At 35.0% G+C, this 26534-nt stretch overlaps 1 protein-coding gene across 13 annotated transcripts in view; it reads right to left on the bottom strand.

Moving 5' to 3' along the window:
- PTPN13 (protein tyrosine phosphatase non-receptor type 13) overlaps positions 1–26534 on the bottom strand; it is a 203224-nt gene that overhangs the window by 113997 nt on the left and 62693 nt on the right. For all 13 annotated transcript variants that reach the window (XM_035709563.2, XM_035709561.2, XM_035709560.2 and 10 more), the window contains exons 3-4: positions 10540–10718; positions 895–960 (exon numbers count right to left, since the gene is read on the bottom strand). In XM_035709563.2, the coding sequence (XP_035565456.1) occupies positions 895–960; positions 10540–10718 (245 nt within the window). The remainder of the gene's footprint in view (positions 1–894; positions 961–10539; positions 10719–26534) is intronic.

The raw sequence follows: 26534 nt of genomic DNA, 5'->3' as shown, positions 1-26534 counted from the left end.
TTTTAAAATTTCCATTACAATTAATTATTTTTATATTAGGTCTTCAGGAATCAGTTATTTTAGAAAATAAGGACTAGAAACAGCCCAACATTCATCAGAGCCCAAAATTTTAGGAAGTGTTGCTTTAATGTTGGTGTCCGCTGCCATAGGCTTAGTGAAGCATGATTTTGAAGCCTTAAGAAAAAAAGTAATGAAGTATGAAGTATCCATTGAGACATAATGAAAGCAACTATTCCTACATGTCTGCATCAAAAAAGGTTATCACTTTAGTTCAAGAATGAATCATCAAGGGGCAGCCCCAGTGGCTCAGTGGTTTAGCGCCACCTTCCGCCCAGGGCATAATCCTGGAGACCTGGGATCTAGACCCACGTCGGTTCCTTGCATTGGAGCCTGCTTCTCCCTCTGCCTGTGTCTCTGCCTCTCTTTCTCTCTCTCTCTAATAATAAAATAAATAAAATAAATAAAATAAAATAATAAAATAAAATAAAATAAAATAAAATATAAAATAAAATAAAATAAAATAAAATAAAATAAAATAAATAAAATAAAATAAAATAAAATAAAATAAAGAATGAATCATCAACATTTACAATCCCTCTTACCAAACATTACATTAGAAGAAATATAGTAAACTCCCATTTTTCTTGCTATAATTTTTGAAGAAGTCACTACATCCCGGACTAAATGTTGAAATGTAGGTAGTAACTGCTATATTTCTATAAACATTCTGAGAACCATAATGGCTTTAGTATTGCATTATACCATTCTGAGACTATGACAACAAACAGCATAGAAACACTGGTATGCCTAATAACATGCTGTAGAACTTAAATAATATAAGCAAGAACTTTTTAAAAAAGAGTAAAGCTGTACAGATGTGCAGATTAGACTTACTTGGCTCTGAGGCACTTCATGGTCAGCCCCCCAATACAATGTCATTCCAAGAGAATAAATATGGATCTAGGGATAGAATTAAAAAAATCATTTTATGGTGTAAAAAAAAAAAAAAAAACAACCTTAAAACTTTAGCAAGTACTAAAAAAAAGAAAAATTTAGTGAGTACTGTATATTCATGACTTTTTGTCCCAGATAAAGTATAACATATGATTTGAGAAAAATCATCATTTCATATCTTACATAAATGTTAAGAGCTTAAAATAGAAAAAACTGGAAATTATCAGAACAGACTTTTCCCCTTAACTCCCCAGCCTAACATCTATGAATAATTTTTTTACTTCTTAAAGTTTCTTTATGCAAACTCATGCAAACATATTCTTTCTTCTTTTTAAAATGAAGTAATCTCTATGCCCAATGTGGGGCTCCAACTCATGACCTCAAGATCAAGAGCTGCATGCTCTATTGACTGAGCCAGCCAGGTGCCCCACAAATAAATTTTTTTCATAATGTCAGAAACTTTAAAAATTACTCTGCACTTACATTTTTAATTTAGCAAGAGATATATGTGACGTCATTTTGTACATGTAGGTATTTCTCTTGAATTGATTCTCTGAGATTATGGATTGAAGAGTAACTCATCTACAGTTTTGATACACATTGTTAGATTCCCTTACACAGAAGTTGTATCATTTTGCATTTCTACTAGCAATATATAAGAGATTTTTTTTCACAAGCTTTGTCTATAGAATGTGCTACAAAGATCTAGATTTTTGCTAATGTGAAAAGAAAAAAATCCTATGGAAATTTTTTTTTTCTACACTGAAGTTTTGATTAGCATTTTTCTCACTAAGAATGGATGGGGTAGTGGATGGAGAAAGAAGCTGGTGAAAAGAGTTTTTGCATTGTTTGTATGCTTCTTAAAGATTACAAAAATAACTACCCATTTCTCTGCTGATAGGAGTGATCCAATAGGGAAAACTGGAACTGCAGGAGAGAGCAGAGGTTGTTGGGAGTACACTGCTGAATAAGGAGGTGGAAGTTAAAGGATAAGTAAAGGAGTTGGCTTTACAGAGGCACTCGGACAAGTCATCTGTCGTAAGGAGACCAAGAATGTGGGAATTTATGTGTAATCTGGTAGTGGGATCCTTCTACTTCTTTACTGTGAAACAGGAAGTGAGATGAAAGTGATGACAGTTAATATTATAAGTAATCATTTCCCATTTTTCCACCTGTTGAGAAACCCAAGAGTTAAACTTCTAGCCCATCTCAATTGATACTGTATAATCCTACTCCAGTGCCATCTTATTTTCTCGTCTTACTTTCACTTTGCACTTATTTTCTCACCTTTTTTTTTTTTAAGTTCTCTAAACGGTCTCAAATTCTCTTTCGAAACAGGTGAGGTGTACACAAATAAAATTGAATATCCTTCTTACACTTTCACAACACTTTAACCTACTCCAAATTTGTCTCTTAAATCATTCCAGATTCCAGACTGGAAAAGTTGTTCCTCTTTTTCAAATATTTCAGATCCCAATTTTAAAGAAATCTCAATTTTTCATAATGACAAACAAGGTTCATTCTGACTTGCCTCTACCTCCTTTTCCTAGCCAGATTTATTAAGTTTCCCTATTATTACTCTTTTGCCTATCATAACCTAAATACTTCAGCACTACTAAATAATTCTATTGCCAAAATAAATTCTTCTGTTTAATTTTTCTTAAGTACTTCTTTCTACCAAGAATTCCTTTCTTCATCTGTCAATAAAATTCTTACACATTATTGATGGTCTAGAAATGTATGCAATACATATTATCGCAAACAGGAAAAAGCATTCTCTCTTTCATGTATAGTTATATTTCATTTGCATCTCTAATGAAACAGTCAATTAATATTGCCTATAATATAATTAAGATGGGTCCATGTTTGTATTCCTTAAGGAAGTCTTTTTATACATCTTACTATACCTCTTAGCAGCTAACACAGAACTTGTACATAGTATATATGCAATATATGCCTGCTGAACTTAATTAAACGTACATTAAGTTCAAGAGAGCATAGTCCAGGCTATTTGTATATTTCTTTTTAGGTTTCTTTTCAAAGAACACCTTTTTCAAGAGCCTCATATATGAAACACACTTCTCATGGCTTTAGCATAAAGAACTAATTACATATTCAAATTTATTTCTCTTAACACACTAATATTGATTTGTGATTCTGAGTGCTTTAAGATTATTTTATTTACTTCTCAATATGCTAAATGAATTACTATATATTAATAATTTTTATGCATGACTATATAAATCAGCATAATTCTTAAAATTAGGTTATGAAATCTTATATTTGTTTATCATCTATGTATATAGTGTAATGATTAATTCTGTGTCAACTTGACTGGACCAAGGATGCCTAGATAGTTGGTCAAACATTACTCTGGAATTTTTGTGAGAGTTTTTTGAATGAAATTAACATTTAATTCAGTGGACTGAGTAAAGCAGATTGCTCTCTCTAATGTGGGTGGGTCTTATTCAATCATTTGAAGGCCTGAATAGAACAAAATGGTTTATCCATTCCTGAAGAACAGAAAATATCTTTCTGTGTGACTGCCTCTGAACTAAGACATTAGTTTTCTTGATTTTGGACTTGAACTGAAACATCAGCTCTTCCTGGGTCTCAGGCCTGCTGGCTTTCAGACTGAATCACATCATCTGTTCTCCTGGTTCTCAGGCCTTTGGAATTAGAAATGACAAGTATAACTAAACTTGGGAAGTAGACTTAAGAAATTCAGACAATTAAGTGAATATGTGAAAAAGGAGGAGTCAGAGATAAAGATACAACAAAAATGTGACATGGATAGAAGGGCACTTAAGTGAGCAAGGTAATATAACTCACAGGGAACAGAAATATATATTTTTTTCTTTATAGTTAAAATGGGCTGGAATGTAAACTCCATAAGTGGGAGGACTTTGTCCCATTTACCACTCTATACCAGGACAGCACTTAACATATAATAGAAATATTTAGTGGGTGTTTACACTGTGCTGGGTACTGTTCTAAGTATTTTATAGGTATTATTTAATTTTCTAATAACCTTATGAGGCAAATACTATCATTATCCCTTTATATATAAGTTACCTGAGGCATAGAAAGGTAGGCAAGTTGTATGGGGTCACATATCTTTCAAGTGACAAAGCCAGAAATTTTACTCAGAACCCACACTTGATAAATATTTGTTGAAAAATAAAATGGGATACTAATGAAACAGTCATCACCCAGAAGGCTCATAGAACACCTTCTACTTCTACAGGCATCCTCTAAAGAGGAGACGTTAAGTCTTTGAAGATTTGCTTACTAATCATGAGACACTGGGTAAAGTACTGCAGTCTGATATGCAGATAGCTTGCACTCAGTGATCTCTGTGAAGAAATAAGAGCTGCTTTATGTGTGCTACATAGCTCCTTTTAGCAAAACCCCTTGAGATTGTGTGGCTCTGCATTTAATAGCAACAAAGCATAAATATCTTTGGGTGAAAAAATTCTGAATTGTTTCTACTCACTCAACAAATTTGAGAGACTGTAAGTGGCAGATATGGCATAGAGCAATGTTTCTTTAACTTCACTGCAGATCAGAATCATCTGGTAAAATACAGACAGTGGGTCCTATCTCTAGGGTTTCTGATTTAGTAGATCTGGTGTAGGATCTGAGAACTTGCTTTTCTAACAAGTTCCCATATAATTCTGATGTTGTTGGCTGGAGGACAACACTTTGAGAACCATCAGTACAGAGCAGAGGGGATAATATAACAATGAGTAGGACAGGCAGGGTCCTTTCTATCTCAAATCTTCTGCTATAGTAAACAAGACAAGATAACATCATGTACAAGAGAGTATATGGAAAGTACAAATAGGGAAAAGAAGGCAATGAGGGCATGAGACAAGAGTCAGATGGCACGAAAGAGTACTTGAGGCTGAAGGAAAGGAATGTGCAAGGGTTAAGAAGAAAAAAGCACTCAGTGCATCTAAGACATTACAATAAGTCCAGAATGGCAGAAACATAGAGTTTGAGGAAAGGCTGGTGCAGTACACCCTCAGAGGCCATGGTAAGGAGTCTAGAGCTTCTTCAAGTCCAGAAATGGCAGAAACATAGAGCTCAGAGGAAAGGCTGGTGCAGTACACCCTCAGAGGCCATGGTAAGGAGTCTAGAGCTTCTTCAAGAGAAATGGAGAGTCTGAATAATTTTAAGCAGCAAAAGGACAAGTTCGGATATGGGTTTTCAAAAATGCACTGACCATAATTAAAGAACAGACTGGACAAGGTCAAGACTGAAGGCAGGGAGATGATTAGAAAGTGTTTGTGGCACTGGTCATTCATGATGGACTGGACAAGGTATATTCACATTGTTGTATACCAGATCTCTAGAACTTCTTCATCTTGCAAAACTGAAACTATACCCACTAAGGACAAATTCCTCCTTCCCCCTCTCATCAGCCCTAGGTAATCACATTTTTACTTTCTGTTTCTATGATCTGACTACTGTAGATATGTCACAGGAGTATAACCATACAGTATTTGTCTTTGTATGATTGGTTTTTTTGCTTAGCATAATGTCCAAAGGGTCACCCATGTTGTAGGATGTGACAGGATTTCCTTTTTAAAGCTGCATAATATTCCCCTGGGTGTGTATGGCACATTCTCTTTATCCATTCATCCATCACTGGACATTTGAATTGCTTCCTCAGGGGTATTAAGAATAATGTCACCATGAATATGGGTATAAAAATATCTCTTCAAGATCTCACTTTGGATTCTTTTGGAAATATACCCAGAAGTGAGATTGTTAGATCACACTGTAGTCACATAGGAATGTCCATACTGTTTTCCATAATAGTCACATCATTTTACATTCTTAAAAACGGTACATAAAAGTTCCATTTTCTCTGCATCCTTGATAATACTTGCTATTTTCTATTCTTTTATGATAGCCATCCTAGTGAGTGTGACATAGATATCTCCACAACTCCAGCATTTAAAATGTTCAATTTAACTATGTTACCACCTATTGGACTCTGGCACTAGACAATCTTGGAGTTTCTTTAGTGATTTGCATAGTGCCTATCATATAACAAATATCCTTGTCAAATTTATGGATGAATAAAGAAATGGGAAGGAGGGGAGAAAGGATGCATTAATAAGATTTAATATAGAGTAAGTATAGAATAATGTGGTAAGGGAATTTGGTCTTTTATTTTTAAGTAATCTCTGTACCGAATGTGTGGCTTGAACTTATATCGCTGTGAGATCAAGAGTCACATGCTCCACTGACTGAGCCAGCTAGGTACCCCTGATCTTTTCTTGACAAGTTCAGTTGAGGCTTCTGCTAAGGTTGGAGAAGTGAGTTTCCAGTATTACTGTTATAAAGATGACCCGTGATATTCAAGAAGAACAGAGGTAATAGGAGCCATATTCCTGACATTTAGACTACAAATTAGTGGCAATAAACACTTAAAGTAAGATTTCTTTAGTTTACCAGGGATATAGTAAAAATCCCTGAGCATATCAATATTCTTGAAGACAAATCACAACAAGAATTTGATTCAGGTTCCAATTCCAGCAAACTGGTTTCAAAAGAATTGCCAAATTAAGCACAGCATGTGCTATGCAAGCAGGAAGTGAACAATTATCAAGTAAAACAGAAAAGCCAGAGGATCAAAAAGCTTAGTGTGACCTGTATAAACCTGTGTAGTTTTATAGAGGCATGTTATCTTGAAAAGTAAAATTTTAAGGCAAATAAATGAAAGTGCCTGTTTATAGAGCTGGTAGTGAGGTAAATTTTTTCATACAACTGTATATATACAGTTTACAAAACAAGTTCCGTTGAATAAAGAGAACATTTTTATGCATCAAGATCTTACTAAATACTCATTATTATTCACGATATTGTGCTAGGCATTGAAATTATTTTTAGAAGTTTTATATGCCATCAATGGTAAGCATGTATTGAATACTAGTTAATGACATATCCTTAACTCAGAAGTAATGACATGCAGTTACCATCCTTCTATAGTACACCTCTGTCCCATTAAAATCAGAATACTAGAATAACAAATTTTTAAAAAGATTTTATTTATTTATTTGACAGAGAGAGAGCACAAGTAGAGCAGCAGGCAGAGCAGCAGGTAGAGGGAGAGCGAGAAGCAGGCTCCTCACTGAGCAGGGAGCCCGATGTGAGACTCAATCCCAGGACCTTGGGATCATGACCTGAGCCAAAGGCAGATACTTAACCGACTAAGCCATCCAGAGGCCCCTAGAATAATGATTTTTAATTTTTAACTTCCATACTAACAATATTAAGTCAATCTGTTTCCATAAATTTATTGGCCATTAGTCATCAAATAAATGTATGTTCTTTTGCCCCCCTCCAAAAGAATACTAGAATATATGACTATTCCTCTGACCTTTTCTTTATATTTACATTACAAACAGGAATGGGATTAAAAAACTTGACTTTAATTTTCTTTATATTTAGAATTGCACTGGAGCTTTTGAGGCATGAGGTAAACCAGAAGTTCGAATTAGATTCACTAAGAAATCAGCTTTAACACATTAATGGTAACAATGCCACACACATCCTATCCCAGCACTGGCTCCTAAACACTCAGCCTAGTAATAGGGAGGCATCAAATCATTTTCCCAACCATGTGCTCTAACAGTTATACCTAAACACAGGGCAGTTTACTTGTTTGGGTATCTTGCATCACAGGGCAAAATGGGAAAGCCTTTAGCAAATTAGAAAAGCACTTGTGCACCTGAAATTTCTACTAAGCACTTTTCTCTTTTATTGTGGATTTTAAATGCTTTCAAGAATTCATAAACACCTGTTCAAAACTTTTTATAATTAGAAGAAAACCTACTAAAAATCAGTAGAAGTTCTTAAACTAAGTCTTTCCTGACTTTATTGCAGTGTTTCTTAGTTTTTCTGAGGTCACCAGATCTGCTTGAGAGACTGATAAAGTTATAGGCATTGTTCCTCAAAAGTGCTCAGACATGCAAAACTTAGTTTGCTATTTCATTGGTTTGTAGATATCCTTAAGTTCAATTAAGATCTAGAGATCTCAAGGGTTAAATAATTTGCACAAACACCATATCTATTTCCTATATTCCAATTACCCTCTATCTTTTAAAAGTTTATTATTAGGTGTACCTGCATGGCTCCATTGGTTGTGTCCCACTCTTGATTTTGGCTGGGTCATGATCTCAGGGTCAGGAGATGGAGCCATGTGTCAGGCTCCATGCTCATCAGGGAGTCTGTTTGAGATTTCTCTCCCTCTCCCACTACCCCCTCCCCTGCTTGTGTGCTTTCTCTCTCAAATGAATAAGTAAATCTTTCTTAAAAAAATTATTAAGTGAACCACAGAGAGTGTACAGAATGAATACATGCTATTTAAATAGTAACAATACATAAATATATATATATGCTATCCAGCTTAATTAGACACCATCAATACATTTGATTACCTTCATGATATATATAACTGACCAACACTGTATACATTCTATAACATATAAAGTCCCTTTCAAATACCTTGTTTGATGTAATAAAAATTTGTTTTGGCTAATGCCTTAATTATTACCTTTATCTCATAGTTATTGTCTCTGTTCACTTGTTCCTTTGCTTGTACCGCCCAAAATCCTTAAGGAGTTCATGGAATATACAAGATAGATAAACCTGGATTCTCTATCAGTGCTAGTCAGTCTTTTTTCAGAAACACAATGGCTCAAATCAAGATGCCCTCTATTAGCTTAACCAACAGACACACGTGCACGCACACACACATACATACATTACACACACTTTCTTTCTTACCTTCTCAATCCCTCATCCTATCTGAAAAGAGAAACATTCATTGTCAGTGATAGAAGGATAAATTAGTGCAATTCCTTCACATGGCAATTGGGCAATGTATATCAAAATTTAAAATGCACACATGGGGCACCTGTGTGGGCTCAATTTGTTAAGCTCCCGACTCTTGGCTTCAGCTCAGGTCATGATTAGGGTCCTGAAATTAAGCCCTGTGATGGGGCAAGGAGTCTATTTGAAGATTCCCTTTCTGTGCCCTTCCCCCAGCTCCTACTTTCTCTAGCTCTCACTCCTTCCCTCAAATAAATAAATCTTTAAAATAAAATGCACATACTTTTTCATTTAATAATTTTACTATTAGGAAATTATTAGATTAATCTTTACACTTACATGGAATAATGTATGGGAAATGATTCATACCCAATTCTGAATTCTTCAAAGTTCCATACTTAAATTATCACAGCTGGATACACTATTCATACATACATATAAATTTTTTAATAGCCTTGACAATGAAATTAGATCTGATGTCAATAATATTGCCATCCTCATACTGGATATTCCCATCATAAACTTTTCTCTTTTTTTTTTTTTTTTTTTGTTTTTTTTTTGTTTTTTTTAAACTTTTCCTTCTTAATTGTTCCATCAAATGAATTGTCAAACTTTGTCAGCTTCCCTTCCATTGTATCCCCTTCATCCATGCCTTTATATTCTCAAGACATTACATGATTTTCAGTTCTTTCCCCTAGATTATTAAAACTCCTCAGTTAGATTTCTATACAATTCCTATACATTCTGTTATGTGTGTGTGCAGTTTAGATTCTGTATACTGCATAGATTCCTATATAATACAATTCCTATACAATCTTTCATCTTACCTACTTATCCACTTTTGTCAAACCCTCTAAAAAATCACGAATCATATCACATCACTCTTGTAAAAATATGTCTCAGAAGAAAGTCTCAAGGTCTGGTGTTCAAAGTCTTCTTTATTCTGATTAAATAGCCTTCTTCTCTTTATCCACAGCCTTGCAAATAGCTAATGCTCTAGTCTAGCTGGTCTAACCAAACATTCCCCTATCACAAAGGATAATTTCTTACCTCTTATCATTACATATACTAATAACCTTGAGTGGAAAGCTCATTTCTACTTATTTTTACTTTTTAAAATTCTATTCATTCTTCATAGCCTAATACAAATGCTATCTTTTCTGTAATTATTATTCTATGCTAAAAATTAATTGCTCCTCTTCCAGCTTCCTAATATACTCTATCCTTGTATATAGCATTTATTTCAATCCATATATTATGATTGTTCTAACATGTTGATCAGGATCTATTTTTTTTTTTAAATAGGCTTCACACTCAGTGCAGAGCCCAGTGTGGGGCCTGAACTCACAACCTAGACGATCGAGACCTGAGCTGAGATCAAGAGTTGGATGCTTAACTGACTAAGCCACCAGGTGCTCCGATCAGGATCAATTTTTCTAGTTATTTTTGCATCTTCCTCACAAGCACAGTGCTTTACGCACAGCAGGCATTTAATACAGATTTTAAAACATGAATTAATAATGGTTCACATTTAAAAAGTATTTTTTCTTAGATCCATAAATTTTTATAAAACCATTCTGGATTCTTAAAATAAATATGAACTTCTTGAATATATGATCATTTAAAATTCAATGGCTTTTTTTCAGAGGGTTGAGGCAGGGTAGCCCAGCATCTTTTACTTTCCCTACCCCTACTAAAATAAAAAACAAAATCAAGCAAAAAACACTTAAGAGTTACCTTTTCAACATCTGAGAGAGAAGTTAGTGACTGATTTTGAAGAACCTCTGGTGCTGTGAATGCACGAAGATCCTGATTGGAAATATTTTCATCTGTAAATGACACACTACCAGATGGCAGCAACAGCAGAGACCATGGAGAAATGATGAAACCAAGGGCAGCAGGATCAGCTATGCTTACTGGTTTATAACCACACAGAAAAAAGAAAGGGAAAAAGAAAAAGAAACTGCTTACCATTATAAGTATAGATCATTTAAATGACTATCCCAACCTATTCATACATATGTTAACATGTAGTTACATACACCAAATTAACATGTTACAAAGAGAATGGGTTTCATATATCTACTACTGCTAGCATTATTAACAACATCACCTTGATTTGTCTTAACTTTTTAAAGTTTAGTTGGTAAACTTTGGAGAGCAGAAATAGAGAACTTTCATTGTCAGTCATAAAAATTAAATTCGGTTCAAAACCTTTACCACAGTGATATAGATGTGCATAAAGATCAAGTAGTTCTTACACTTTGGGAAGATCGTGGGTTCTTATGTGGATTTGGTGAAAAGTATGGTCTCTTTTTTGAGGAAATAGATAATAAATATAAAGTTTTGTACAAAGAGAATAATGGATCTCCTTATAGCCCATTTATGGGTCTAAGCTCTCCTAATTTAGACTATAATGTTCTGAAACATAGAAAATAATTCCTTTGATAATTCATCAGATTTGGAATTAGTAAAGCTTTCAACTATTAAAAAGTCTCTTGCATCAAAATATATATTTGTCTGAATTCAGATTTTTTGTCTTGTGTACATTTGTTATTTCACTAGAATTTTAGACAGCTTTTGTACTACCAAATGTGATCACAGGGGTCCCTAACATTTTATTTATTTGTTTGTTTATTTATTTATTTAATTTTAATTAATTTTTTTCCTAAGATTTTATTTGCTTGAGAGAGAGAGAGAGAGAGAGAGAGAGAGAGAGAAAGCACAAGCAGGGGGAGCTTCAGGCAGAGGGAGAGGGAGAAATAGGTTCCCCACTGAGCAGGGAGCCTGAAGCAGGCCTCTATCCTAGGACCCTGGGATTATAACCTGAGCTGAAGGTAGATGTTTAACTGACTGAGCAACCAGGTGCCTCTAATTTTTATTTTATTAAAAAAAATTTTTGTTTGTTTGTTTTAATGTTTGCCTGTATGGGTACTTAACAGCACATGTTTATGAGTATTTTTTTTTAATTTCCTTGGATTTTAGCAGGCCTACTCCCAAAAGTAAAGGTATACATTAAACTCAACAAAATAGACTTAATAGAGGGAATATTATTTTGTCCTCCCATTTCAAAAGGAAGTTAATACACATTTTAAAGTAACTGCTACATGAACTAGATTACAGACTCAAGAAACTGTTATAGGAAAGTAACAAAAGGCCTGGGTCTGCCAATGCCACTATTATTCATTCTGAATAGGTTGTACTAATATCTTTCTAAGTCAAATCATAAGGGCAGCCCAGGTGGCTCAGCGGTTTAGCGCCGCCTTCAGTCTGGGCTGTGATCCTGGAGACCCGGGATTGAGTCCCATGTTGGGCTCCCTGCATGGAGCCTGCTTCTTCCTCTGTGCCTCTGCCTCTCTTTCTCTAGAATAAATAAATAAAATCTTTAAAAAAAAATCATAAGAAACTGACAAAAGTCTATGGTACAATTTGTTAAACATACTATGGTTATCTATACTTTTCTGAAAATAACTTTTATTAGAACGAATCATCCATCCTTTCTGACTTTTTAACCTCTATTTGTGATCAAGAGTCTGATCATCAGAATTTGACTTATGTTAATAAAAAGTAAACAATTAAAATTCATTTCTTTTCTGAAGATTAAAAAGACAATTCTATGTTCTCCTGCATTTTTTATGAACCTGAAACTTGTCTTTAGTTACTGTGTCAAGGAAGAAAAAACATGTTTGAATGTATCCTTTCATCAGTTAGCATATTTTAGGTGGCCCTGAAACTGAGTTACCCACCAGTGGTCCTTATAATCCCACCCAATCCACATCAGGCAATGAAAAATATATCTCATAATTCTTATGGTAAATATGTTTTAATGAATAATCACAGTTCGTAAGCCTAGGGATATTATCTTTCACAAACACTTTACACATTTTCTGTTAAAAGTGCCTTCTTGGGTAGTTCATGCACAAATATTATACAATCCAGCTAACAAGAGCTCAAATAGGGCAGTGCAATATTTTCTTTGCCAAAGGAGGTTATCCACATACTGATTTTTCCCATGTCATAGGTATTACAAAACAGTCTACAATCAATTCACTTCAAATTAGCAATAAAAGGGAACAAACTAGGAGACCAAAAAGAAAGGCAATCCATTAATATCTGGTATGAGATGATGATGGCCTGGAAGCACATAGTAGTAGTAGGGGTGGTGAGTTCCTATTGGAACCCAAATGTATTTCACAGGTAGTGACAACAAAATTTCCTGACAAACTGGATGTGAAGCAAGGGAAAAAATAATCAGGATGACTCCAAGATTTTGGTCTCAGTAATGCAAAGGATGGAGTGTCATCAATGAGGCAGACCATAGGTTGCTGAGGTAGGGGTTGGGAGATGGTGGTAGGAATCAGAACTTTACTTTGGGACCTACTATGTTTAAGATATCTTAGATATTCAAAGGGGGGTATCAAGTAGGCAGCTGGATTTGGAATTTGGGAGAAAGGTTTGAACTGGAGATACATTTTAGGGGGCACTGGCATTATGGACAGTATTTAAAGTCTTCTAATTAGATGAGCTCACCGAAACATGAGTTGATAGAAAAGAAATCAAGGGCAAGGACCATACCCTAGGGTACTCCAACATTAAGGCTGGCTGCTACTTGTCTTTTTTTTTTTTTTTTTCTAAAGATTTCATTTATTTATTTGTTCATGAGAGACAGAGACAGAGAGAGAGAGACAAAGACACAGGCAGAGTGAGAAGCAGGCTCCACACAGGGAGCCTGATGTGGGACTCGATCCCAGGACTCCCAGATCACGTCCGAGGCCGAAGGCAGGCACTTAACGGCTGAGCCACCCAGGGATCCCTTGTTGGTCTTTTTTTCCAGGTGGTTCTCTCTTGGGCATCTGTGCAAGCATGGTGCTGTAATCTCCCTCTCACACTTATTGCACTCATCACTGCCAGTCCCTACCCCACTATTTTAAATAATTGTCTTTATTAGCTTTCCTATGCAGTTTCCCAGTATCTAATCCTAAATCTAAGAGGAGGCTGGGATTCTAACTATCATATCTAATTCTTGTTAGTCTTATTGATGATAGGATTATGATATTTAGTGTAGCTGTTACCTCTTGAATTTATAAATAATTGGAAATCATAGCTAACTCAAGAGGCATAAATACCAATCAGAAATCTAAAGGCTATGTCCTTGCCATATTGGATGCTAGTGTCCACTGAGACCAGAAAAGAGCCAGCTACACTCCTCTTCCTCAATAGAGGCCACAGACTAACTCTACCCCATCCCTGACAGGGTAGCACAGAACAAAAACTGCTGAAGGTGAAAGTAATCTATAATTGCTTAGCACTACAAAATTAAGAGATTTATTTAGCAGCACAACTTAGGTCAGCAAAACTACTGTTACTCTGGCAAGAACTTTATCTTTCAGGGGCACCTGGGTGGCTCAGTGGTTGAGTGTCTGCTTTCTGCTCCGGTCATGATCCCAGCTCCTGGGATCAAGTCCCGCGTCGGGCTCCCTGCATGGAGCCTGCTTCTCCCTCTGCCTGTGTCTCTGCCTCTCTCTGTGTATCTCATGAATAAATAAATAAAACCTTTTTTTTTAAAGAACTTTATCTTTCAAATTGTGCTTTATACAAGAGGATTGTTTGTTTTTACTGAATATCTAAAGCATGCCATTATTATAAACACCATTCATATTTAAACATAACCTTCCCAACATGACAAGTCATTTGCTTAGACAACCTACAGTACTACTGGGGAGATAAAATATATTTATAAATAAACACAAGAGAGAAAGCATAAAGTATCTAAGAAAGAAAAAAAGAATACCAAAGGGAGTTCAGAGGATAGCATAATTACTTCAACTACAGTGAAGAGAAAATTAATTTTTTTTTATATGTGGCCCTTTAATATGAGTAAGATTTGACCATGGTTAAGAGGGAGATTCCAAAGAAAAGAAACAGCCAAAGCAAAGACATGTGGTCAGGAAATTATTAAGTTTGTACAAGGAACAGCAAGAACTTTGGGCAGAGAAATGGTAGAGAACAGTAAGAAACAGAATTACCAAGGTGGGTCATATTTTTGCTTGTTAGAAAACACACAAAGAAATGACAGATATTTTCATTGTTTCAAATGTGATTTTTAAATGTTTTGTAATAAAGCTAAAGCAGCTGCAACAACAAACTACATTGCTGTCAAATACCCAAAACACACACATATGACATTTAAGTATTAGATTCTTTTGACAACAGTCAAACCACAAAATATATTTTTCAATAATTGTAAAGGGTTATGCAAACCTCCAAGTGAGGAAATTTAGAGTAGTGGTTCAAATCAGTGTAATTTTCACTGTCCTTGTCTAACCACAAGGAAAGAATTTAAAGCAAATGCATTCAAAATCCTTCACAGAATGCTAACAAAAGAATATTTAAAAATGGAATTCCAGAAGCTTGTAATTTGATGTCCTATAATGTTTTACTTGTGTGATGATTATCCTCAAGAATGCTATTATTATGAAACAGTAAATCAGATATGAACTTATTCCAGTAGGCAAATGATTCTATTTATAGACTTTTACCAACATTCCACAGAAAAGGGGGCTTAAACAGAATTTCAAGTGGTTAGAGGCAAAGTTAGAAATAAGCAAAAATCTGATATGCAAAGAAACGTCTTACTCAGAGCTTCTTTCTGATGTTCCCTTAAATTTAGTCCCATGTTCATGCTTTTTAAAAAGATTTATTTAAAAAAATATTTATTTGAGTGAGCAAGCTAGTACCTATGCAAGTGAGTGTGTGTGAGGGAAGGGGCAGACAGGGAAGAAGAGGAAGAGACTCTCAAGCAGACTCCAAGCTGAGCATGGAACTTGATGTGGGGCTCAATCTCATGACTTTGAGATCATGACCTAGCTAAAACCAAGAGTTGGATGCTTAGCTGACTGAGCCACCCAGGCACCCTACCACAACTTTTTTATTTTTTTCCTGAGGGAGCTTACTTTCTATTGTTCATTTTACTTTTTGGCCTTCCAATTATGATATAAAAATTAGGGAAGTGATCACAACCGGTAACAAACATGACAAGAAAGCTAAACAAAAGTGTCAGATAATCCTCTAAAGACTTAGAACAACAACATCATTTGACCTGAAAAATATCTGCCTATTTAGGTACATATACAGAAATTGTAGTCCTCCTATTCCATATGTTCTATTAGAGGGCTTATCAAAAATCTATGCAGAGGCCACTGTTCCAAACTCCAAAGAATTTGATGAAGTCAATCTATAATACACAATTCTCCAAAAAATTCAGCTCCTTTGTGCATACAAATATATACAGCACTAAATAAATCATCTGGTATAACAATGCACAAACAGAAAAAAATAACTGGTTCAGATTGTTTGAACATTTTCCTGATTAGTAAAACTTTGTGATAAATTAAGATTCACTGGAAATTACAGTCTATGCTACAGATCAATTCCCAATTAAAAATTTGTTGATTCCTCATAAATTGTTACTACTTATTTATTTTTTAAAAGATTTTATTTATTTATTAATGAGAAACGGGGTGGGGGGGGGGGACAGAGACACAGGCAGAGGGAGAAGCAGGCTCCATGCAGGGAGGCCAATGTGGGACTCGATCCTGGGACTCCAGGATCACACCCTGGGCCGAAGGCAGGTGCTATACTGCTGAACCACCCAGGGATCCCCTGTTACTACTTTTTCAAAACTTCAGTTTCTCCAATATGAATCAGCATAGAATAACAATCCCATTTTGAAAAAAAAAAAATGTTCAAATAATTGGAATTGGAATTAAGACATCTATATAATGTACATTGACAATGTTTACATCATGTATATTTTCTTGACATAGTCAATTGTTCAACAGTAGTTAATAGACTCCTACAAGGCTTTGGTCCTCAAGAAATTATATTCTGGTGTAGTAGTCCCAAACTTTGCTAATAATCCAAATCTCTAAACTCAACTAGATTTGGAAAGATATCAGGCACTGTCAGCTTCATTTCATTCCTTTTAATATCTGACTTCATTAATTTAGTATGTAGTCTCATTTAACTAAGAGAGGAAGTATCGGGGGTTCCTGGGTAGCTCATTTGGGTAAGTGTTCAACTCGTGATTTTGACTCAGATCACGATCTCAGTGTTAAGGGATCGGGCCCCATGTCAGCCTCCATTCTCTGCTGAGAGTCTGCTTGAGATTCTCTCTCTCCCTGTGCCCCTCATCCTGCTCATCCTCTCTCTTTCTCTCTCAAATAAAAAAATCTTTAAAAATTGAAGAGAGAGAGAAAGAGAGAGAGGAAGTATAGTATAATGGTTAGGAGTTCAGACTAAAGCCAGAATCCCTGGGTTAATATCCTAGGTTTGATATATATAGCCTACACTATGATCTTAAATAAGTTACCTAGCCTCTCTTTGCCTCAACTTCCTCATCTGAGTAGGTAAGGTTGTTACGAAGATTCATAAAAAAAAAAAAAAAAAAAAAAAGCCCTTGAAACTGTTCCTGGCACAAAGTAAATATAATACAAAAGCAGTAGCTATTATGCTCACTTTGGCAGTGCATGTACAAAAGTGGTAGCTATTATTATTTAATAAGCCTTTTCTCTGAAGATAACACATACAGACAGTATATCTAAGAAAAGTCACTTTTAAGTTCATCCTCAATCATCTACTTAGCTTTTCTCTCCCCAGTGGAAGATAAGGAGCCTATCATATATAACAAGTACTATAAATTTCAGGAGAATAGATCAAATTAGATTTTTAGGAATTTTTTGGCATCTCTTACCTAGAAGCCAATAGAAATATAAATGATTTAAGATACAAACTACTCTAAAATATTATTTTTTTTTCTTCAATTCCTTGGGGGAATGTACATTCTATAAGTGTTCTATTTATTATATGGTTTCCTAGTTACCACAGATATCAAATTTTAAGAAACTAGTTAAAATTTTATAATCAATCCAGTTTGTACTTACTCAGTACCTACTCATGTGAAATTGATGTTTTACTGTACCTAGTGATTATCTTTAGGTATGACATGAATTATTAGATGTTTATTTGAATGTATACATATCAACATACAGTTTAAAAATTTTTATTTTTAATAGAAGTTATAGCATGCTGATAAAATGAAATTAGGCGGACATGCCCTCCAAATTGATGTATTTTATGAGCTTTTCTTCATGATAGTAGGAGAAAAAAGGCATTTTTAGTTCTTCATGATGACATTTACTCACACAAGTATACACATTTTTTTTTCCTTTTTGCTTTTAAACACTAAACACATGCAAGCCAACTATCCAAACCATAACCACTGGAATCTTGGTATGGCATCTGATCAATAGGCTTCCAGTAGTTCTGTTTTGTTATGTACTTACAAGATTCTTGAGGTAATTCCAAACCACGACTCTTGTTAACAAAACACCAATGAGATCTGAGTTTAACAAAAGTAGTATATAGGGAATTTACATAAGTAAAATTAAATTGGGGTTATGATTATTAAAAGCAGCAGGGCTTATATGGCTAGATAATACAGAGAGAAGGAAGCAGGTCTCTAAGAATTTGCTCTCCACTTCAGCAAACTTTTCTGGCCACCTGATCCAAACAGCATGGAAGAAACTGTAGCAGTTCCTTTCCTGTCTTCTTCCATTCTTATATTCTGAGGAAGCTGCCTATTTTATTCTTTTCATATATTAAGTTCCTCCTCTTTCATCTTCCTTTGGTGTTCACTTTTTTCACCAACCTTTTTTACATTTATTAATAAAAACTGTGCACCCCAAAATTATACCAAAATACTGAATAAATGCTTTTTAACTATGTTTTTACACACACGTTTCTTCTTGAATGTAAGTGTTTTAATGATATTAACTATGTATGAATGTCTTAAAGTTCAGGGATAATGAATGCCATTACAATAACATAATTACAATATTTAAAAAAAAAAATGAACGTGTAGGCAGCCTGGGTGGCTCAGTGGTTTAGCACCGCCTTCAGCCCAGGGCGTGATCCTGGAGACTTGGGATCGAGTGCCACATCGGGCTCCCTGCATGGAGCCTGCTTCTCCCTCTGCCTGTCTCTGTCTCTCTGTCTCTCATGAATAAATAAATAAAATCTTAAAAAAAAATGAACATGTTTACAATTCCAACTCTATACCACAACTTCACAATCTTTTAAAGGTGTCCTTTGCCCTGCTCTGCTAGGACATAATTTATCAATTTACTTTTTGCTGGTCACAACAAAAGGTTATTTTGTTGCTTCATTTGAAAAATAAAGTTTTCTTTCAACCTTCGACACCAGAAAATTTAAATTATTCACTGAGAGATGAATGTTTATTTTATTCTACATCATTATTACTTTCAGTTATTTTTTCCAACTAGGATTCAAAGGAAGTGTCAGCTTTGTTAATTAGAATATTGAAACAAACTTAGAAGTTACAAAGTATCTGCCTCAGGAAGGGTTGGGGTAATTAAGAAAGTACATAAACCTCCTGTCTCCTAAATCAGGATTTTGGTGTGAATTCTGGAGACAGGGAATAGGATTCTACATAGTATTTTCTAAAAATTTCCTGGGTATTCAGATACCCATATCAGTTGAACTGATACACATATAAGAACTACTGCCCTTAACAGGGTCGATACAATGGTACTGTAGCTCAGTTGTTTCTTGACCTTGTACTTGCTCCATTTCTAAGTCAATTAACTGATAGTAAGAACATCATGAGATGTAGAGTATGTTTGACTTTATATTCTCCTGTAACACTTAAAACTTTTTTTTCAGTTTATAAAGCCACAAATAGAGGCTTTTTTTTTTTTTTCTTTTTTTTTTAATGATAGTCACAGAGAGAGAGAGAGGCAGAGACATAGGCAGAGGGAGAAGCAGGCTCCATGCACTGGGAGCCTGATGTGGGATTCGATTCTGGGTCTCCAGGATCGCGCCCTGGGCCAAAGGCAGGTGCTAAACCACTGCGCCACCCAGGGATCCCCTAGAGGCTTTTTTTTTTTAGAGATATGGCAAACCAGAAAGTGTTACAAGTAACTCTTTTATCCAAATTATAATAAAGTCATTTTGTATTAGAAAGGCAGAATGACTGTAAGAAATAACTTTAGACTAGAAGTGAGACCTAAGTGGTTCTCTATTTATAAGGAAAAAGCTGAATAATTGGAACCAAACTGAAGATCCCACTGCCTGCATTTAGAAATAAATTGCCTTACTCACCTAATAACATTGTCTTCATTTGGTTTTTCTTTCTTGTTCCCAAAGTAAAGCAAACTACAAATGAACTTCCTATGCATTTTGTTTCTTCTTTGACTTTTTCTATAAATACAGTGAATATCTATGTTTTATCTCCTCAAGCTTTGCAGTGAGCACCTCTGATCTTCTATCCTGTCTGAAATATGCATGTGTCATTAAGCCCACAACTTGTACTTAGAAAAGATACTGAGACTAACACCAATTTTTATTTCCCGAAGGAGGGTCGAAACTTCAGAGCAAAACTATTTCCTATATATGTACTCTTTTAAGTTGCAGACTTCTAAAAGACAAATTGGCTTGAAAGTGGTTTCTTTCTTAAAATACACCAATCGTATTTTATTTAACCACCCATTCAAGTAGTTGTAAAAATGTTCATCTTGAATGGTTAAGTCTATTTCAAAACTTGATTATATATCTAGCTTAATAATTTTGGAGCCAAGTGCCAAGCTTCTTAAAGCACTGGCACTTCTACTGCCACCCAGCAACTTCCTGACAGCCTCTGTAGATCAGAGTGGCTGCATTATATTTTGCCAGACAAATTAAACTGTAACTAAGATAATTAACAAAAATAAATTTTATATTAAAAGCCATTTATAAAAGAGCAGGTTTTATTTTTTTCTCCCTCCAACACAAAGTTTCTAAAAAACATCTTCTTCCATTCTTGCTATCTGAATAAAACCTGGGGGGGGGGGGGTGGAAAGATTACAAATTTTCAAGAATGCACTTAGCAACTTCTCTTTACTTTTGACGACCTGGAATTTACACTATGACTGAAAAACCAAAAATATTAAGGGTGACTGTCATTTATTTCATTTTTCAAGAATTGAATGAAAAGGTCAATAAAGATGAGTTTATATTTTCAGTTTCTAGAAAAAGGAAATACACAGTTTACCAGAGAGAAACTGACTTTAATTATGATGACATGATTCCACATAATCATGATCTGAAGCTATTTTTGAAAAATATTTTTGTGACGACTAATGCCATTCTCTGCTGCTCTTCAGATATCACCTCCATATTTACATTTTCAAGAACTTTTCCTTCTCAGAGAAAGGGGAGAAGGAGCCTTGTTTGAATGGTAAACAATTCCACTGTCCAAAAAGAAATATTAGGATATATTTTGTGTAAAAATGTTAAACATGACTAATACACATCACCAAAGAAGGTAAGAATAGTAACCTGTTGCTAAATGATACTAGGCATAGAGCCCCCTTTTAATTTTTATATTTGATAAAAGAAATAGAGAAGTAATCATAAAATGCTTTCTTTCAAAAGCTTAGTTACATACATAATGTAACTAATATAATGTTACATAATGTAATAATGTACATAATGTAATACATACAGTTACATAATGTAATAATCTCAGAATGTTGAGTAGAAGTCAGATACACAAGAGTTTACATTGCATGATTCTATTTATATGATGTTTAAAATCATATAAATTTATCTATGTAACAGGTTGTAATAATGATTTCTCTTGGTAGTCAAGAATTAACCAGGAAAATAAACTCACATATATATGTATACAACATGGAGGCAAGAATATAACAATGAGGGAAAGATGGTCTCTTCTTTCCCAATGTTGCTGGGAAAACTGGACAGCTACAGGCAAAAGAATGAAAGTGGACTACTTTCTCACACCATACACAAAAAAAAAAAACTCAAAATGGATCAAAGACCTAAGTGTGAGACCTGAAACCATAAAAAATCCTAGAAGAGAGTGCAGGGAATAATTTCTTTGACATAAAACACAGGGAATAATTTCCCTGACATAAGCTGTAGCAATGTTTTTCTAGGTATGTCTCCTCAGGTATAGGGAATAAAAGCAAAAATAAACTACTGGGACTACATCAAAGTAAAAAGCTTTTGCACAGTGAAGGAAACCATCAACAAATAAAAAGGGAATTTTCTGACTAGGAGAAGATATTTGCAAATGATATAACCAATAACAGGTTAATATCCAAAATATAAAAAGAAGTTATACAACTCAACACCAAAAAAACAAGGTGACTTAAAAATGGATAAAGGGCCCATTTTTTTTTTTTTTTTTTTTACTAAAGACATCCAAATGGCCAATAGACACATGAAAAGATGTTCAACATCACTAATTATCAGGGAAATGCAAATCAAGGCTTAATGGTATGTCACGTCATCTTACACCCATCAGAATGGCTAAAATAAAAGACAAGACATAATAAATGTTGGTGAGGATGTAGAGAAAAGACAAAACTGTGCATTATCAGTAGGAATGTAAATTGGTGCAGCCACTGTGAAAAACAGTATGGAGGTTCCTCAAGAAATTAAAAATAGAGGTACTATGTGATCCAGTAATTCTACTACTGGGTATTTACACACACACACACACACACACACACACACACACACAAACCGAAAACATTAATTCGAAAAGGATATATGCAGCCCTATGTTTATTGCAGCATTATTTACAATAATCAAGGTATGGAAGTCACCTAAGTATCCACTGGATACTTATCCAAATGGATAAGGAAGATGTGGTGCATACACACACACACACACACACACACACACACACACACACACACACACATATTACAGAGCCACAACAAAGGATGAGATCTTCCATTTGTGATGACATGAATGAACCTAGAGGGTAATATGCTATGTCAAGGCAGAAAAAGAAAGATACCATATGATTTTACTCATATGCGGAATCTGAAAAACAATCAAAAAGCAAAATCAGATCTATAAATATAGAGAACCAATGGCTGCCAGAGGGGAGGGAAGTAGAGGGTAGGCAAAGTGAGTGATGTGGGAGGTACAGGCTTCCATGAATAAATCATGAGAATAAAAGGTATAGTATAGGTAATATAGTTAATAAGATTTTAGGGGCTCCTGGATGGCTCAATTAGTTCAACATGGAACTCTTGGTTTCAGTTCAGGTTATGATCTTAGGGTTGTGAAATCAAGCCCTATGTTGAGGTCTATGCTAGGCATGGAGCCTGCTTGAAATTCTCTCTCTCCTTCTCCCTCTGCACCCCGCCTCAACTACTCTTGCTCTCTCTCTCTAAAAAAAAAAATAATAATAATAATATTATAATAATATTATAAGAGCGTTGTATGGCAACAGATGGTAGCTATACTTGTGGTGAGCATAGCATAACATACAGAAGTTGAATCATTATGTCGTATACCTGAAACTATACAACACTGTGTGTCAACTATAACAAAGAAGAAGAGGAGGAGAGGAAGAAGAATTCCTATTCAATTATTATTGAATAGGAAGCAGCAGGAGGGAGACTTCAAGTGTTGGAAAAGTTCTATATCTTGATCTGGGTGATGGTTTATATGGGTATGTACTTTCATAAAATTCATCAGGCTGTACACTTAATAATAATGCTCTTTATTAAGTAGATGAAGGATTAAGGGGTACAAACTTCCAGTTATTAAAAAAAATAACACTCTTTATATACATTATATCTCAACATTTTAAAAAATCTTTAACTATGAAATTAAAACAATATATATTGTGAGTAAAATTATTTTTATCAGCCTAGGAGGATGTTAGAAAACACAACCTGTAGCAACTTTTTTAAATGTAACACTTTAAATTATAAAGTGGCTTGTCACATGTGGAGCCAAAAAAATTTCAAATTGAAACAGTGTTTTGACTGTGTATTTATAGGGGATGCAAGGTTTGCTACAAGTGCTTCATACACTTGTTAAGCAACTGACATTATTCATTTTAAGAATGCTAAATATTAATTTCATGTTTTATAGTTTGTTTCCAGGGAGAAACGTGGGGTAATGGTGTCTGGTTCAAATACATTTAACTTGAAGGACCTGTTCACTGTGGCTTTATAAAGGCAGGGCAAGATGTAACTTGTCAGAGACAACTGATACACCCTGTTAATCAAGAAAATTATGACTGTAGATAATTAGGAATGTAATATAAAGAGACTAGTTAGCATTGGTCTTTAAAAAGCTGTGGAGACTACTCAAAAGCTTTTAATCCATAAAAACTTTCTATATTTCCTATAAAGGCTTATCAAGCAAACAAGGAAACCAGTTTGAAGTTCAGTGCTTTGTCTCCCTTCTCAAATATGAATTCATTTATTTATTCTCCTTTGGTTCTACCAGAATGGAAGTTTTATGTTTCTTTTTGTTTTCCATTTATTCTTGCAAATTTTAAGGATATTTGACTATGCAAGCTCTGAAGTTGATAAATGTACCATTCCCATAAGTCAAACCCTCAAACTATTTTAACTCCTAATCATCTACCTTAGTCTAAATGTTATTTATAATTTTAAGTTGTGCATCATTATTATTGATGTTTTACTTTTTTTTTTTTTTAAAGATTTTGTTTATTTATTTACTCATGAGAGACACAGAGAGGGAGAGACATAGGCAGAGGGAGAAGTAGGCTCCTTGCGGGGAGCCTGATGCAGGACTCCATCCCTGGACCAGGATCACACTCTGAGCCAAAGGCAGACGCTCAACCGCTAAGCCACCCAGGAGTTCCTATTATTGATGTTTTTATTTATTTATTTATTTATTTATTTATTTATTTATTTATTTATTTATCTATTTATCTATTTATTTATTTTTTTTATTTTTTAATTTATTCATTCATTCATTCATTCATTCATGAGAGAGAGGAGAGAGAGAGAGAGAGAGAGGCAGAGACACAGGCAAGGGAGAAGCAGGCTCCACGCAGGGAGCCCGATGTAGGACTCGATCCCAGGACTCCAGGATCATGTCTTGGGCTAAAGGCAGACGCTCAACCGCTGAGCCACCCAGGGATCCCCAATATTGATGTTTTAATACAGCCATTCCTGTTTTAGATTTATCATCAAGTTTAGTAATTATTCTGCACATCATTCCTTTTTTTTAAAGGATTCATTTATTTCTTTGAGAGAAAGAGCCAGTGAGAGAGAGGGAGAGAGCGCAGGAGTGTGCGCATGAGCAGGGGGAGGGGAGGGGCAGGAGGAGAAGCAGACGACGGACACCACCACCACCACCCCCCACCACCCCCACCACCCCCCCACCCCCTCCCCACCCCCCGCCGCTGAGCAGAGAGCTAGATACCAGGCTGGATCCCAGACCTAGGGATCCTAACCTGAGCGGAAGTCGCTTAACTGACTGAGCCATCCAGGCTCCCCTCATTCCTTTTTGAAGAGTTCCTTCTTCTGGGTTAAAGTTCTTTCTTCCAGAAATACATCTTTTAGTATTTTCCTTAATGTTTTATTGACGGTAAATATTCACTTTTTACATGAAAATGCTTTTGACCCTTTTTCTTAACCACAGTTTAAGAGGACATTAAATTCTATTTGCACATTCTAATACAATATGGCTTTTAAGAACTGGAAATGATTAACTCCTCAGATCTCCTGCACAGTTTACTAATTTTCTCCTTTAAAACAAAAGAGGATCTGTGTAAACTGCTATTAAAGATCTCCTATGAGGTTATAAGCCTAGAATCTATATATTTAATTTCTAGATGTTTTAATGTTTTTTTTCATCCTGCCTGTGTTACTTTGCTAAGGTTACCACTACAAATATCAGAGCCAGAGTAACTTCAACAGAATTTTCACACAATTCTGGATTGTAGAAATCTAAGAGCTTGGTGCCAGTAGGACTGGTTTCTGTTAAGGCCTTTCTTCTTGCTGTCAGTGACCATCTTCTTGTGTCCTCACATAGTCTTTGCTCTGTGTGTGTCTTCTTATTAAAACATCAGTCATAGTGGATTAGAGCCCACTCAACCTCACTGTAACTTATTTAACTCTTTAAAAACCCTACCTCCAAATACAGTCATATCATAAATTATCAGGAGTTAGGATTTAATATATGACTCTTGAGAGAACAAAATACAGCCCAAAACACTGCTTGTTTTAAAAATGTTCAGTGTCTTGAATCCCCCCTTTTTTTCAAATCACTTAGTATATTAAACTTTATATACTAATTTATACATACTTATTAGATGAATCTGTTATAAGAATTAGATGATATTAATTTTTAAAGGTGGGGGATCTACTGCTCTTTGATCAATAGGGAGAAAAATGAATCAAGACAGTCAAGGTCTTCAGGAAATTTGGGGGAAGCTGGATGGCTTAGTCAGTTGAGCATCTGCCTTAGGCTTGAGTCATGATCTCAGGGTCCTGGGATCTGGCCCTGTGTCAGGCTCCCAGCTCAGGGGGGAGTCTGCTTCTCCCTCTCCTTCTTCTGCCCCTCTTTCGACTTGTGCTCTCTTGCTCTCTCTCTTTCTCTCAAAAAAATAAAATCTTTAAAAACAGACCCACAGTTTCAAATTAATAAGAAAAAAGGCTAAGTTCTAAATTTAAGAGTAAGTTTTAGGAAATATTTGATATACTTTTAAAGCCACTTTATTAAAGCATGATACGACATATAATAACTGCATATACTGAAAGAGTACAATTTGATTTTCTGACCTATGAATACACTTGTGAAACTATTATCATAATCAAGATAATCAAGATAATAAACATGTCCATCACCCCCAAAACATTTTCTCA

Source organism: Canis lupus, chromosome 32 (genome assembly GCF_003254725.2).
Source record: "Canis lupus dingo isolate Sandy chromosome 32, ASM325472v2, whole genome shotgun sequence".
Classification (NCBI taxonomy): domain Eukaryota; kingdom Metazoa; phylum Chordata; class Mammalia; order Carnivora; family Canidae; genus Canis; species Canis lupus.
The sequence above is the reverse complement of the archived record's forward strand: the minus strand, read 5'-3'. Positions and strand labels throughout refer to the sequence as shown.